Genomic DNA, 14,466 nt, shown 5'->3' on the forward strand with positions numbered 1-14,466 from the left:
CTTCATCTATCCAGGAGCACCCGGAGTTATCCTATTGCAGAAGACAGGCTATAATAATCATAATATTTCATCTGTACATTCATGCAAAAAGTAATGTGCATGTTGATATTAATGAATTGGTGAAATAGAGCCATCTAATATATAGTAGTCAGATTATTATTATTATAAAAAAAAATGCCATTGCTTTATGGTAAATCATGTTATGCTATGAGACATTTACATATACTACATAACAGACAGATCAATTTTAAATCAGCATGTCTGCCTCTGCCATTTATAAGCAAGTCAGGTAAGTGGTTAATTCAGATTTTATGAAATTCTTTACAAGTACAATAAATGCCAGGTATAACATTCCTGTTTATAGCACTCTCCCACTTTTAATGTTCTTTTCTGCTGTTCTTATGGTCAATTTACAAATGTTTCTGGGTACAGCAGACATTTGTTTGTTTCACCTTTAACTCAAAGCTTTGGAGGTAGCAAGGCCATACTTGCCATGCTTTCCTAAGCTACCCCTTATTTATTTGCTCTTCCACATTCTTTACTGATACAGTAATCAGTGTCTTTTTGTTTTTGTTCAACATAGCATCAATAATTTTCATAAATGACTGCATTATTATGATGGTTATTATTTATTGCTATTTATCATGTTTATAATACTAAGTATGCATAGTGTAATTTAATTAAAATCTTTATAAAAAAATTTTCTTTTTAATAGCATACAGAGAACAGGTTGAAGGTGTCAAAAAAACAAATGTAATATTGGGTGCAGCTTTTCAACTTACATATAAATGATGCTTCATTAACACTGCACAAAAAAAAAAACAGTGTTATCTTCAATAAACAATATTGAAGAAATATGAATAATAACCCCCTAGAAAGAGCTGCTATAAAAGGAGTTTACTGCATATAGAAACTAGTTCCTATGTAATGTGAAACATTATATGAATGCCTTAATAGCATGCTATATTTATCAGTTATTGTTAAAGAAACTCAAGAGAAAATACCAAATTGTCAAAAATATGCTGGATTCTGAGATGTATCAGAATTACTGGAAATGATTGTGCCCATCAAGCTGATAGAACTGTTACAAGCCCCATTGATGAAGCCTTTATATTCCTGAAACAGACTATAACCTCATACTCCGTGCACAAAAGATCATTTGGCAACATATTTATCAGAATCATACCAATAATAAACTTCAAGTTAAAAACCAGAATTACAAAACTGGAAATCCTGTACTCATATGGACAGTTAGGAGAGAGAATTGGACACACACACACACACACACACACACACACACACACACCTACTTACACAGGAAGACCTACCTTTGTGCTCTGGCTGCCATACTCAGCTTATAATCAAGCACTTATTCTTTACTGTCATCTTTATAAAGGGGCGTATCAAACAGCATTTTTCCCCCTCTTGCATAAGCACAAAAATGTGACGTGACCTTGCAGCATGTATTACAGGCTAGAGAGAATATTACTGATGTTTTTATATTCTTAAAACTTGTACAGAGCTTCAATCAGATTTGAAATAACAAGAAAAAGAAATGAAAAGCCATTTGAAAGGTAAAATATGGGTTCAGTAGCTAATGCACCCATGAACTAACAATGACAACAATTTATCATCTGCTTTTTATTGCTCTTATAACCATTCACTCTGGTGACTGTACATTGCCATGGTAACCTCAAATGCATACCATATGGCAACCTCATTATCACTGTCTTTTAAGATACATATATATTTCAAACAATCAGTAAAGTAAAGGTAAAGTGCAGCCATTATCAACCCACTGCAGGATGGAAGCCTCCTCAACAATTCATGGTGAGGGAAATGGACCATAATCTGCCACGCTGATCCAGTGCGGGTTGACAGATCGACCGTATTCAGCAGTCAGGGGCTTGAACCCCGGTCTACTCAAAGAACATGTGCTACTGCACTCCCGCTCCTGACCACTCGGCTACGGATCAGTAAAGTGAAACGTTATAAATCTATAAACTAAACTAGAATCACAAAATTCACTTTTCTGGAGCAGGCATATGTATACATCCTACTTTCATTTTTTGCAAGGGATACATTCCTGGGATGATCATGAATAGCAAAATTCTCAAATAAGATCATGGACTCAAGCATATCCTTTTCACCCTTTTCAGTTCAGCATTATTTTTACTGTCTTCCCCCTGCAGTCCAGCTATGTTTAATAAAAAAAAAAAAAAAAAAAATGATTAGTTGAAATGTGATGTTCAGAAATTATTTATTTTTTGGTTTACATGAGCTGATATATAAAATATCATGACAAAATATTTTAAAAGCTCTAATGAAATATTTTGTCATAAAGAAAATATTCACAAAACTTTCCATCTAGATAATTTACTTTAGGGTACCTACTTTGAATTCCTTTTGTTTGTCCTTTGTATGCGTGGGCAGAGATGCCGCATCCAGAATGTCTTCAGAAATCTCTTCCTGCTCTTGACAAATTGAATTCTTTGTGTCCATTCTATAGATCAGTATTTCTTTATATCCATTTTTTCATTTAGTCCCCTGTTGATAATAACTCCAAGGAACTCCTGTAGTTCATTAGTGAAAGTGAAATCCAGTTACACCTTATGAAGCAGTTTGCAGCAATTTTATTTATAAGAATTTCCTTTTTTTTTTTAACTTCAATTTCTTGTGAAAGATTTAAGTTTCTCAATTTCACAATCAGAAAGGCCTTTGTGAGATCTTGACAGCATGTCTAAATAAAAAAAAATCAAAAAAAAAAATCATGTCTAAATACTTCATGTCTAAATGAATACTAAAAAAATACTAAATCATGTCTAAATGTCTAAAAAAGCATGTCTAAATACTTCACTCTAACACAGAGTATAAGTTATTCTGTGACTTCTACACTGAAAAAATAAAATAATAAAATAATGCCACCTGCTGTTAACAGTTGAATATAAACATCAGTAAGCATCAACTTAGTTTTTCAGATCATTTATATTAAGAATAAGTGGATGGCAGTACGTCAACATGCATGTTATCTTATGTACAGTTGCTCCAGAATGTTAGTTCTTTTTTTTTTTTTTTTTTTTTATGAGAACCCCAAACACGAGAGGTATTAGAACCTATAGTACTTAGTACCGTGCTTGGGTTGGAGGTTGAGAAGACGAAAGAAGATATTTGTTGATATTGGACTTGAACTTCTGTAGATTGTAGTTTTCAGGAAATATGTATGAAGGAAGGTTGTTCCAGAAAACGGCAGTTGAATGAATAAATGAGGAAGATGAAAAGTTGGTTCTGTGGGTTTGAAGTTGGACAGTAAATGGATGTTGGCTGGTGGCAGCACGTGTTCGGACTGTTTTGAAAGAGAGAGCAGGAATTATAGAAGCTAATTCAGAAGAACAGTGCCCATGGAAGTATCTGTAGAAGAGGCATGCAGCAGAAACAGTGCGTCTATGAGAAAGCGAGTGGAAGTGGAGAGACTCTGTTAGAGATGAATCATTAATTAACCTAACTGCCCTCTTCTGAATGGAATAAAGAAGCCTGAGAGAGGTTTTGGGGGCACCACCCCAGATGTGGGAACAATATTCCATGGCAGGGCGGATTTGCAATTTATACAGAGTGAGCAGCTGTTTGGAAGAAAAGTAACGCCGAGAGCGAAAGAGAAAACCAAGTTTTTTAGATGCAGAGGAAGCAATATTTATAATGTGCTTGTGCCAAGAGAGATTAGAAGTCAGGGTAATCCCCAAAAGAGATATATCATTTTGCCTAGAAATTGGAGTGTCACTAAAGATAAGCATAGGAGCAGAAGAATCCTTTTTGCGAGATATAAGACAAGATTGAGTTTTAGAAGGGTTGAAATCAACTAAGTTGTCTTTGCCCCACTGGAGAATTACCTGAAGATCGGCATTTAAGGAATTGGCAGCAGATTTTCGAGAACTTGAAGCTGATTGAGCTGGACAAGGTTTCTCAAAATGGAAAGTTGAATGCAATGTGCTATCATCGGCAAAACTATGGATAGGATTTCCGGTCAATGGAAGAAGGTCATTGATATACAAGAGGAAAAGAGTGGGGGAAAGAACTGAACCTTGGGGAACACCGGCATTAGTGGAGAAGTTAGAAGACAGAGAGCCATCTACCATCACCCTCAGTGAGCAATCAGAGAGAAAACTGGATAACCAATTACTATAAACAGTTGGCAAACCATAAGATGGAAGCTTGTTTAGAAGACCTTTATGCCAAACACGATCAAAAGCCTTTGAGATGTCAAGAGCAACTACTTATGTTTCACCGAACCTTTCCATTGAATTAGTCCATAAATGGGTAACATAAGCCAGAATATCACCAGTGGATCGACACTGACGGAATCCATACTGGCGATCGTTGATCAGATGGAAGGTTTCTAGGTAGTTTAAAAGTTGGCGGTTAATTGATTTCTCCATTACTTTAGAAAGAGTAGAAGTAATTGCAATGGGACGGTAATTGGATGGGAGGGATTTGTCACCCTTTTTAGGAACTGGCTGGATATGAGCAAATTTCCAAGCAGAAGGAAAAACACCTTTGGAATAAGAAAGTGAAAAAAGGCGGCAAAGAATAGGAGTAAGTTCAGGAGCACAGGTTTTGAGAACAAGTGGAGAAATACCATCAGGACCTGGAGCTTTCGTAGCATCAAGATTCATCAAAATCCTTCTGATATCCTTTTGACGGAAGACCACAGGAGGCATTGAATGGAGCGTGTTAGGAATGGTGGGAGGTGTTTTACCAAGGTTATTAATACATGAGCTGGAAGAAAAATGGGATGCTAGCAGGTCAGCTTTATCCTTGGCTGAAGTGACAACAGAACCATCTGGTTTGGACAGAGGTGGGACAGAGTTCAACTCTGTCTTGGTACACTGTGATGATAAAGGACTCTGTAAAATGGCCAGAAGTTTGTGTAATGTTGTGTGTGTTGTTTAGTTATATATGATCACTTTTTCCACCAGAAAGGCAAAGGGCTATAGAAATTTTGTAGAACTGTCTTCTGTGGTTGGAATTCACAGTGAATTAGATGTGGACATTGCCATGACTAATAAAACTGTAGATAAAAAGTTTTCAGGAAACTTGGATATGTGTTAAAGTAGGAACAAGCTGAGAGTTCCAATTTGTCAGTTGGAAGTCATATGTAAGTATATTTTATTTAAAAATGCTGCCTTCATTTGTTTATCTACAAATATCTTCAACAGAAAGAAAGAAGGGAAAATTACACTGTCACAGCACATTCACAAAAGAATGTTGGGAGATATTAAAGTAAAGTCACAGATTTAAAATTAAACTACTTTTGAAAAATAAAATTAAAAGGTATTTGATATTCTTGCATTTTTTAAAATTTTTTTCTGGATATATGAAAGTAAGCTAAGTTATTGTTAATAATACATAATTAATAACATTTATGGCATAAATGATGCTGAATAACCATCATTATTATTTTGGTTATTATTATTTCATTATTACTTTGGTTAATGCAAAATAAGCTTTGCTTTTTCAGCATTGACCAAAAAACAAATAAAATTAAAAATAAAATTTTATTCATTTCATATAACTATTCCTTCTAAGCAAATTTTCACAAATCTGTTTGTCATGAAAATTTGTCTTTTTTAGTTTAAATGTGTCTCCTTTTGTGCACTAACTCAGAAAGAGTAAAGATGCTAACACAATTTAGTTTTAATCATTTTAAAGTCTTAAATAAGGCTGCCCCCACAGATGCCTAGTTCAGTTTTTAGTTTCAGATTCTGCAATTTATGGGACTCCAGTCTTTCTTGGTAAGCCTTTTGTGCCCCTAATTAATCTTGTTGCTTTTTCCTCTGCACTTTTTTCAACGTATCATTGTCTTTTCTAAAAGGAGGCTTATAAACCTATGTGCAGTATTTAAGATGTGGTCTAACCATTGCTTTGTACAGTGGGATAATCTCCTCTTTATCCCTTCTAACAAAGTTCCTGTATATCATTGATAAGAGCCCATGAGCTGTTTAGCAGGTTGGTAATATTCAGAGGATGTCATGTTGAATTGTATAGCATTAGAAGAGGCATATGATGCAAGAAAGCAAGCTTATTCAGCATCAGCCAAAAAAAAAAAAAAAAAACACACCACTCCCATTTCACCCCTCCGTTCATTCGAAATACCTGTCCAGTTGAGCCTTAAATTTGTTTAGGCTATCAACTTCAACAACAAGTGATGGAAGTCGGTTCCACCAACCAACCACCCGCTGGCCAAAGGCAAATTTCCGCACATCTATCCGACATCCGTCCTTCCTCAATTTGAATTTATGCCCTCTGAGGTGATTATTCTGAGCAAGAGGAAGAATCCCATTGGCATTGAGCATGCTCAAACCATTCAAAGCCTTTATACACCTCTATCAGATCACCTCGCTGGTGCCTAGTCTCCAGACTCTGTAATTTGCAAAACTTAAGCCTTTCTTCGTAAGAGCAACCCTTTGTTCCATTCACTAATCTTGTTGCCCTTCTCTGTACCCGTTCCAGCAGCTCTACATCCTTCTTGAATTGAGGCCTCCAGACCTGTATACAGTACTCAAGATGTGGCCTAACCATTGCCTTATACAAGGGAATAATCACCTCCTTATCCCTGCTAGAAAAATTCCTGTATATCATTGACAAGACACCATGAGCTACTCTTGCAGCTCATCTGCACTGCTCAGAGAACTTCATATCTGCCTGCACAATTACCGCCAGGTCCTTTTCATTCTCCACCACTGTCAGTGTAGTACCGCAGAGTTGATACGTTTCTCTGGGGTTACTGTTTCCCCATATGTAGTACTTTACATTTGTCAATGTTAAACTTCATTTGCCACCTCTCAGCCCATCTGTTCAACCTTTCCAGATCCTGTTGCAGCAGCATAGCATCAGTAGTGTCCTTAACAACCCTGCCAACCTTTGTATCATCTGCAAACTTGGATATTAAACTTGATATACCATCATCAGTATCATTCATAAACACCGAAAACAACAACGGACCCAACACTGAACCCTGAGGAACTCCACTAATAACATTAGTCCACGTTGAGCAGTGTCCATTGATTACCACTCTCTGTCTTCTGCCACTCAACCATTCCCTTATCCATAGCAGCAATTTGCCTCCAATGCCACACTGCTCCAAGTTGTGCAGCAGTCTTCCATGTGCAACGGTATCAAAAGCCTTTCTAAGATATAATATCAAAGTTATTCCCTGCATCCAGTTCTTTTGTGACTACATCATAGTATCCAATCAAATTGGTCAGGCAAGACCTGCCCTTAACAAAACCATGCTGCGTCCGAGCTATAACTGAATTCTTGTCTAGATGATCCTGCAGTGCTTCTTTAACCAGTGCCTCCATTAATTTTCCTGGAACGGAAGTTAAACTAACAGGTCTATAATTACTTGTCAGCCTTTGATCCCCCTTTGTGAATTGGGGTCACATTTGCACATCTCCAGTCTATGGGTACCTCCCCTGAATCCAACGAAGCTCTCATAATTATGGCTAGGGGTTTGCTTACTTCCTTTGCTGCCTCCTTTAATATAACTGGATAGATCCCATCCACCCCAGGTGCCTTTTTTATGTTTATCCTCAACAATCTCTCCTCCACTTTACTCTCAGTTATTACAAAATCATCTAGCTCACTGCCAATGTTTACTTTACCTACGTCATTCTCCTTCCTGAATAACTCCTCATGCGTGAATTTAGATGCAAAATACTCGTTTAGATTGTTAGCCACCTGAGCAGGATCCTCAACTGTTGAACCATCAATATCCAGTGGACCAATCTGATTCATCCCTTTCCTTCTTGAGTTTAAATAGGTAACAAACTCTTTTCTGTTTTTCTTTGCATCCTTTGCCAAAGATTTTTCGTAGTCTGCCTTTGCCTGCCTAATCTCCTTTGTGACTTGGTTACAGACCAACTTATATCTATCATAGGCTTCCATGTCGCCCATTAATTTGTATGTATCCCATGCATTTTTCTTCTCTGCCACATGTCTCATTAGTTCATCTGACAACCATTTAGGCCTAAACCTCGAACAATATTTCTTAGTTGGTATGTAAAGCCTGATAGCTTCCAAGATTAGTTCCTTGAATGCTTCCCATTTTGAGTTTGCTGTTGGTAACATCATCAGTTGGTCCCACTGTATAGAATTTAAATACTGTCTCAGGCCATCATAGTCGCCTTTACGAAAACAAAAACCCTTCCCTTTACCTCTGATGGTAGTTACCTCCTTGAGTAAATCCCACTTCAACACACTGTGATCACTGCCACCTAGTGGTTCATTTATCTGCAGATTCTTAATGCATGAAGAATCACTACTGATAATCAGATCAAGAGTATTGCTCCCACTTGTTGCCTCACGAAGATGCTGATGTAGAAAACAATCATCCAATAAATCCACAAAAGCATGGCTAGTGTGTGAGTGACCAACCCACAAATTCCAGTCAATATCTGGGAAATTAAAATCCCCCATTATAAGACTCTCTGATTTACTGGCCCACTCCATTTCCCTGTACAATATCTTATTACACTCATCAGAGTCATTAGGCCTATAGCACACTCCTACTCAATTTTGATTTCCCTATGCTTATGTCACACCAAACTGACTCGACACTGCCCTGTCCATCGATGTCGACTGGCTTCACTTCCTTGGATTTCATGTGTTTCTTAACTAATAGTATTACTCCCATCCTATCTTGTCTATCCTTCCTGTACACATTGTACTCCCCTGTATTCCATCAATATATTGATATTGATGGAATACAGGCTTCACTTTCTGAAACTATCAATACACAGTTATTGATGGTTTTAGGGATAATTACGTATTTCTATCCCCAAAGTGAGTGGAGGAAATTCAGGGTTACAGCCTGACTTTATATTGGTACTATGATCAAAGTGACATTAAAAATGCACCCAAAAAAACATGCAACACAACACTGAGATATCAGTTTAAACTGGATAAACAAAATACATGTTTAGAGTTGTATGAAAATTACTCTAATAGGAGGGACTCTAATAGCAACAAATTATTGCTTAATTAATAGCATAGTGCAATCTGTATTCTTTCATATGCATCCTTGTACATCCTTAAATTATTTTTTAAGCATATTTATTACATCTAATAAATGATACTTGGTTTTATCAGACAAAAATATCAAAACGGGGTAGGAAGCTGGTGGATTTTGATGGTTGTCGCCATAATCTAAAGTCATTGGAACAAAACACAAAGAAAAAAGATGACTTAAAAATATCTAAGGTATGTTTATTTGTATGAGTAAGTCTTTGATTTTTATTTTTCTCATGTATATTGAAAAAAAGATTCAAAATAATTTAATGACAGTGAAAATATCTTTTAGATAAGTGTGCCTTGCATATTTCCTGTTTATAATGCAATGCCCATTAATATATTATGTACCAATTATATTATCAAGGTTATGCTTATATATTATTAGACAGTTTCTACATAGGTATGTTATCATGAAACTGGAAAGTAAGCTTCTTCTTTGTAGTTGCAGTATTTTTATACTTTCTAGCTGTTTCTTACAAATTTACTATGTAACTATACTGGCTGTTATTCTTAATATGAGGGATTGTACTCTCAGGATTAATCAGGACCTGAATATAGTGAAATAAAGTTTATATAAACATGTCTGATTCTGAACGGTTATGGAGCTATGACTGTTAGACTTTTATTAAAAAAGGCTATAGGTGTTTAGTGATAAAAATATAATAAAAATAATAAAATACTAAAAATAAGGATAAGCAGACACATATCTAGTAAAATGTTTGTTCATACTAGCAACATGTTTGCTTATTCTTATTTATTATTTATGCATTTATTTTTATTATTTTTTACCATTGAAAACTACGTATAAACACGAAAAACTGTTTATATCAGCTTTTTTTTTTTTTTTTTTTTTTTCCCTCATTGTTTTCAGATCCTGAATCAATTCTAAAAGTACAGATCAGATGTTATGAAACAAAATATATACTTACTGATTTTCTGGTAAGTAAATGAACAAGTTATGTAAATGCAAAGACTTCAACATCTTGACCAGCTGGGTCAAGATGTTGAAGTCTTACTCGTCCACGTAACTAGAAAATTGAAGCTTGTTGGAGGACAAAGGGAAGGAAGAAACGTGGGGGGGGGAGGTAGAAACAGGAATTATGAAAGATCGGCCAAATGGAAAATTTAAAGTATCAAGTGAGACTTAAAATTGGGGGAGGGGGGGAGAGGGGGAGGGAGGGGGGGGAAGAGAGAGAGAGAGAGAGAGAGAGAGAGAGAGAGAGAGAGAGAGAGAGAGAGAGAGAATTTATAGGGCATCCACATACTGGTGAATAGGGGGAAAATTCTTCAAGGTCGTGGTTGATTAAAATCAACCACGACCTTGAAGTCTCCCTTTTTTCATCTATAATTTTCCTATTTATTAATAGAAGTATGATCATCAAAGTTTACAATAATATAAAGTGTGGCAATTCCTGTTTTTGGAAGTAACCCTAAGGGAGAAAACTAATTGTTTATTCTTCATATATAGTGACCAGGTTAAATGGGATGTCAAACATAGCAACATCAAGGAATACATCTGTCATGCTACTGGCTCGTGTTTTTTTATGCATGATATCTGTCAGATCTGTAAAGTTTCTGTAACTTGTAAATGCAGATTTACAGTCTTACTGAATTACTTTGTCAAAGTTACGTGATCTTCTCTCGGTATGTGTGATGTGAAATATACTTACTTCAGTAATTCTGCTTGTTTAGAATATACTATTTCAGTGGTTTGAGCTTTTTTTTTTTTTTTTTTTTTTTTTTATGAAAAAACCAACACGAAAGGTATTGAACCTGTAGTATCTAATACTGTGCAGGGTTGAAGGCTGATAATGCAGAAGATACTTGTTAGCATTAGACTTGAATTTCTGTAGATTGTTATTTTTTTAGGGGAAATGCATGTGAAAGAAGGCTTTTCCAGAGAAGTTGAAAAGATAAATGAGAAAGAGGAAAAGTTAGTTCTGTGGGCTCGGAGTTGGACAGTGAATTGATGCTGCTGCTTGAGGCACATGTTCAGACTGGTTTGAAAGAGAGCATTGGAATTACAGACTCCACTTCAGAAGAACAGTGCCCATGGAAGTATCTATACAAAAGGCATGCAGCAAAAATTATCAGTGAGATAGCATGGAGAGACTTCTTAAGGGATGGATCATTAACCTGACTGCCCTCTTTTGAATAGAGTCAAGGAGGTTGAGAGATTTTGGAGAACCACTCTAGATATGGGAACAATATGCCAAGGTAGAGCAGATTTTAAATTTGTATAGAGTCTAGTTGTTTTGAAGAAAGTAATACTAAGGTTGAAAAAGAAACCCAGTTTTTTTTTTGATTCAGAGGGAGCAATATTTGGGATACATTTATGCTGTGAGCAATTAGAAATCTAGTGTAATTCACCTAATAGAGTTATGTGATCTAGAAATCTGAGTGTTGTTGAAGATCACCACAGGAGCAGTAGACTCTTTTTTTGTGAGAAATACAGGACTAAGTTTGAAGGATTGAAGTTAACTAAATTAATCTTTTTCCCATTTGAGAATTATCTGGAGATTGGCATTTAAGGAATTGTGATGAAGAAGTTGAAGCTGTTTGTGCAGGTCACATTTTCTCAAACTGCAAGGTGGAATGTATTGTACTATCAACAGCAAAACTGTAGAGAGGATTTCAAGTCAGTGCAAGAAGGTCATCAATATACAAGAGAAAACAGTGAGGGAAATCACTGAAACTTGGAGCACATCCACAGTAGTGGAGAAGTTAGAAAACAGGGAGCTGTCTACTATCAGCTGCAATGAGTGGTCAAAGAGTAAATATGATATTCAGCTACAAAAAACAGTCATAAATTCATAACATAAGGTCTTGCTAAGAAGACTTATGCCAAACATGATCTAAAGCCTTGGAAATGTCAAGTGCAACTGCTTGAGTTTTGCTGAACTTTTGCATCAAAGTTGTCTAAGGATGTTTAATGCACGCCAATATATCAACACTTATAGAATCCATATTGGTGATCATTAATCAGATGGAAGGTTTTGAGGTAGTGTAACAGTTGGCAGTTGATGGATTTTGCATCTTCTTGCACTTGCATCTTCTCTTCAGAAAAGAGAAGATGCAAGTGCAATGGAATGATAATTAGAAGAGAGCAGTTTGTCACCCTTTTTAGAAGAAATACTGGTTGAATATGTGCAAATATCCATGAAGGAAAAACACCAGTAGAATAAAAAAGTGTAAAAGGCAACACAAAATGGAATCAAACTCAGGAGCACAGTTGCTGAGAACAAGTGGAGATATGCCATCAGGATTTGGAACTTTCTTGGCATCAAGAATGTTCAGAATTCTTCTAACATCCTTTTGTCAGAAGATCATGGGTGGTATTGAGTGGAGTGTGTGTGTGTGTGTGTGTGTGTGTGTATGGTATGATATGATAGAAGGTGATTTACCAAGGTCATCAAAGCAAGAGCTAGAAGAAAAGTAGAATTCTAATAGGTCAGCTTTATCTTTAGCTGGAGGTTGTAACAGAGGCAAAAGTATAGATGAGTAGAAGTTGCAGCCAGTTGCTTTGACCAGAAGGCTCAGCTACCATTTGGACAAGAAGCAAATTTTCTACTCTTGTCCTGTTCAAAATCAAGTTTGGATTGATTAATAACAGTTTTACACTATTTTGGGCTTTAGTGTATGCATAAAATGAAGCTGAAGATTTGGATCCAAGACAACTCTGTCATGCTGCATTCTTATCTATAACAGTCTTAACACATTTATTGAAAAAAACTAGGTTTAGATAAAGGAGGTGGGTTTTAGGGTGGAATAAAGGATTTTATCCAAATACAAATAATTTCACTGAAATTATCTGAGCCCACATTAGAATCAGAAGATTTCATACAGGAAAGGAGGAATAGAAATTCTGCTGATCATTTCATTTCACATTCTTGTAATGTTAAACAACCTGAGGCCGAAAATAGCTGAGAGAGAGAGAGAGAGAAGAGACCATTACCAAGTTATGATCTGAGTGGTTATAGAATCCTTAACATTAACTGATTTTCTGGTAGGTAAATGAACAAGTTATGTAAACACAAAGGCTTCAACCTCTTGACAGCTGAATCATGTAACTAGAAAATTGAAGGTAGTTGGAGTTGTGAACATTAAAATTGGCAAGGAAATTAAAAAGTTCTGCATGATTTGTAGAATTGGAAGAAAGATAGAGGCAGCAGATGAATTTGGTGGATTGGGGTAAGAGATTTTAAGCGTGAGGTGATCAAAAGGAAAAGACTAGTTTAGGAAATATGATGAGGAATGTTAGAGTGGACATATGCACAAGTACCTTTTGAAGTGAAAATAATTATAGAGCAAATAATTTGGGCCACTGAGATGAGTGGTGTTTGGAGCAACTGACAATAGTCTGTCAGAAAATATAAGTAGGCCTTAGCCGATTGCAGGTGGGAATGGACACGATTAAGATTTGAACCATGTATTGTTGTGAAATGAATGAGAATTTTACTGATAAGTATGCTCATTTAGGTCGGCTGTTCATGATGCATTGAGTATATAAGATAAGTGTAGGGGGGTGTTAACATTTTCCTTGAATTATTGAAATTTTTGAATGTGCAATGTGTTACTCATACTCTCTCCAATCACTGCCAGTAGAGGTTTGCAACATTATACACTGGATGATACACTAGTTTGCAAGCTTATACACTAACAAAAGCCTCTTAATCAGTGGGTGGGATTCAGCTGGTTCGCACGAACCTGTTCCTAGAATTTCCCAAGTTTGCCGAACCGGTCCCTAAAGGCTATTTCACACCGAACGGCGTGCGAACTATGCTACTTTTGGTCTGTTTTGTTTTTCTTTTTTACCCTGAAAGGGGGAGTAAGGTGATAGAGAACCAGTTTTTAAAATTTGATTCCCACCGCTGCTCTTAGTGAGTTCAGTCCAGTAGGGTATCTAGTACTATTTTAATGTCATACCTTGCTCACTTTGATAACTATTCAGTTGACCTTTGAATTTCTCCTCTTAGCCTCAATTACTCAGAGGTAACTTGTTCCAGTAATCAACTTGCTGGATAAAAGAAAACTTCCTACGATTCACTTCTTCCCCTGTAATTCAAATTTATGATCCCTAGTTCTGGAATTGTTTACAACAGTGAAAATTTCATCTTCATTCATTTTACTATCCCATCTCAGTCTTATGGACCTCAGTCAGGTCTCCTTTAAGGTGCCTGGTTGCCAAAGTATGTATCCTACATAATCAAAATCGTACAGTCTAGATTCAGTTTATCACTCTTCATGGGTGCCTCTGTAGTCAGGTGGGAAGGAGCAGCAGTGCGTAGCACACGCTTCTTGATTAGACCGGGCTTCGAGCCCGTCACCACCAAATACGGAGGATGCGGAAAGGTCAAGGGAATGACCACCGCATATTCCCGGAGCAATATGGCCTTAGTT

At 36.5% G+C, this 14,466-nt stretch overlaps 1 protein-coding gene across 1 annotated transcript in view; it reads left to right on the forward strand.

Moving 5' to 3' along the window:
- LOC150090811 (myc box-dependent-interacting protein 1-like) overlaps positions 1 to 14,466 on the forward strand; it is a 250,695-nt gene that overhangs the window by 144,421 nt on the left and 91,808 nt on the right. Inside the window, exon 6 of the mRNA XM_090380153.1 lies at positions 9,145 to 9,255. Within this exon, the coding sequence (XP_090236279.1) occupies positions 9,145 to 9,255 (111 nt within the window). The remainder of the gene's footprint in view (positions 1 to 9,144; positions 9,256 to 14,466) is intronic.

This window comes from Mastigoproctus giganteus, chromosome 1 (assembly GCF_048544385.1).
Source record: "Mastigoproctus giganteus isolate SK-2022 chromosome 1, ASM4854438v1, whole genome shotgun sequence".
Classification (NCBI taxonomy): domain Eukaryota; kingdom Metazoa; phylum Arthropoda; class Arachnida; order Uropygi; family Thelyphonidae; genus Mastigoproctus; species Mastigoproctus giganteus.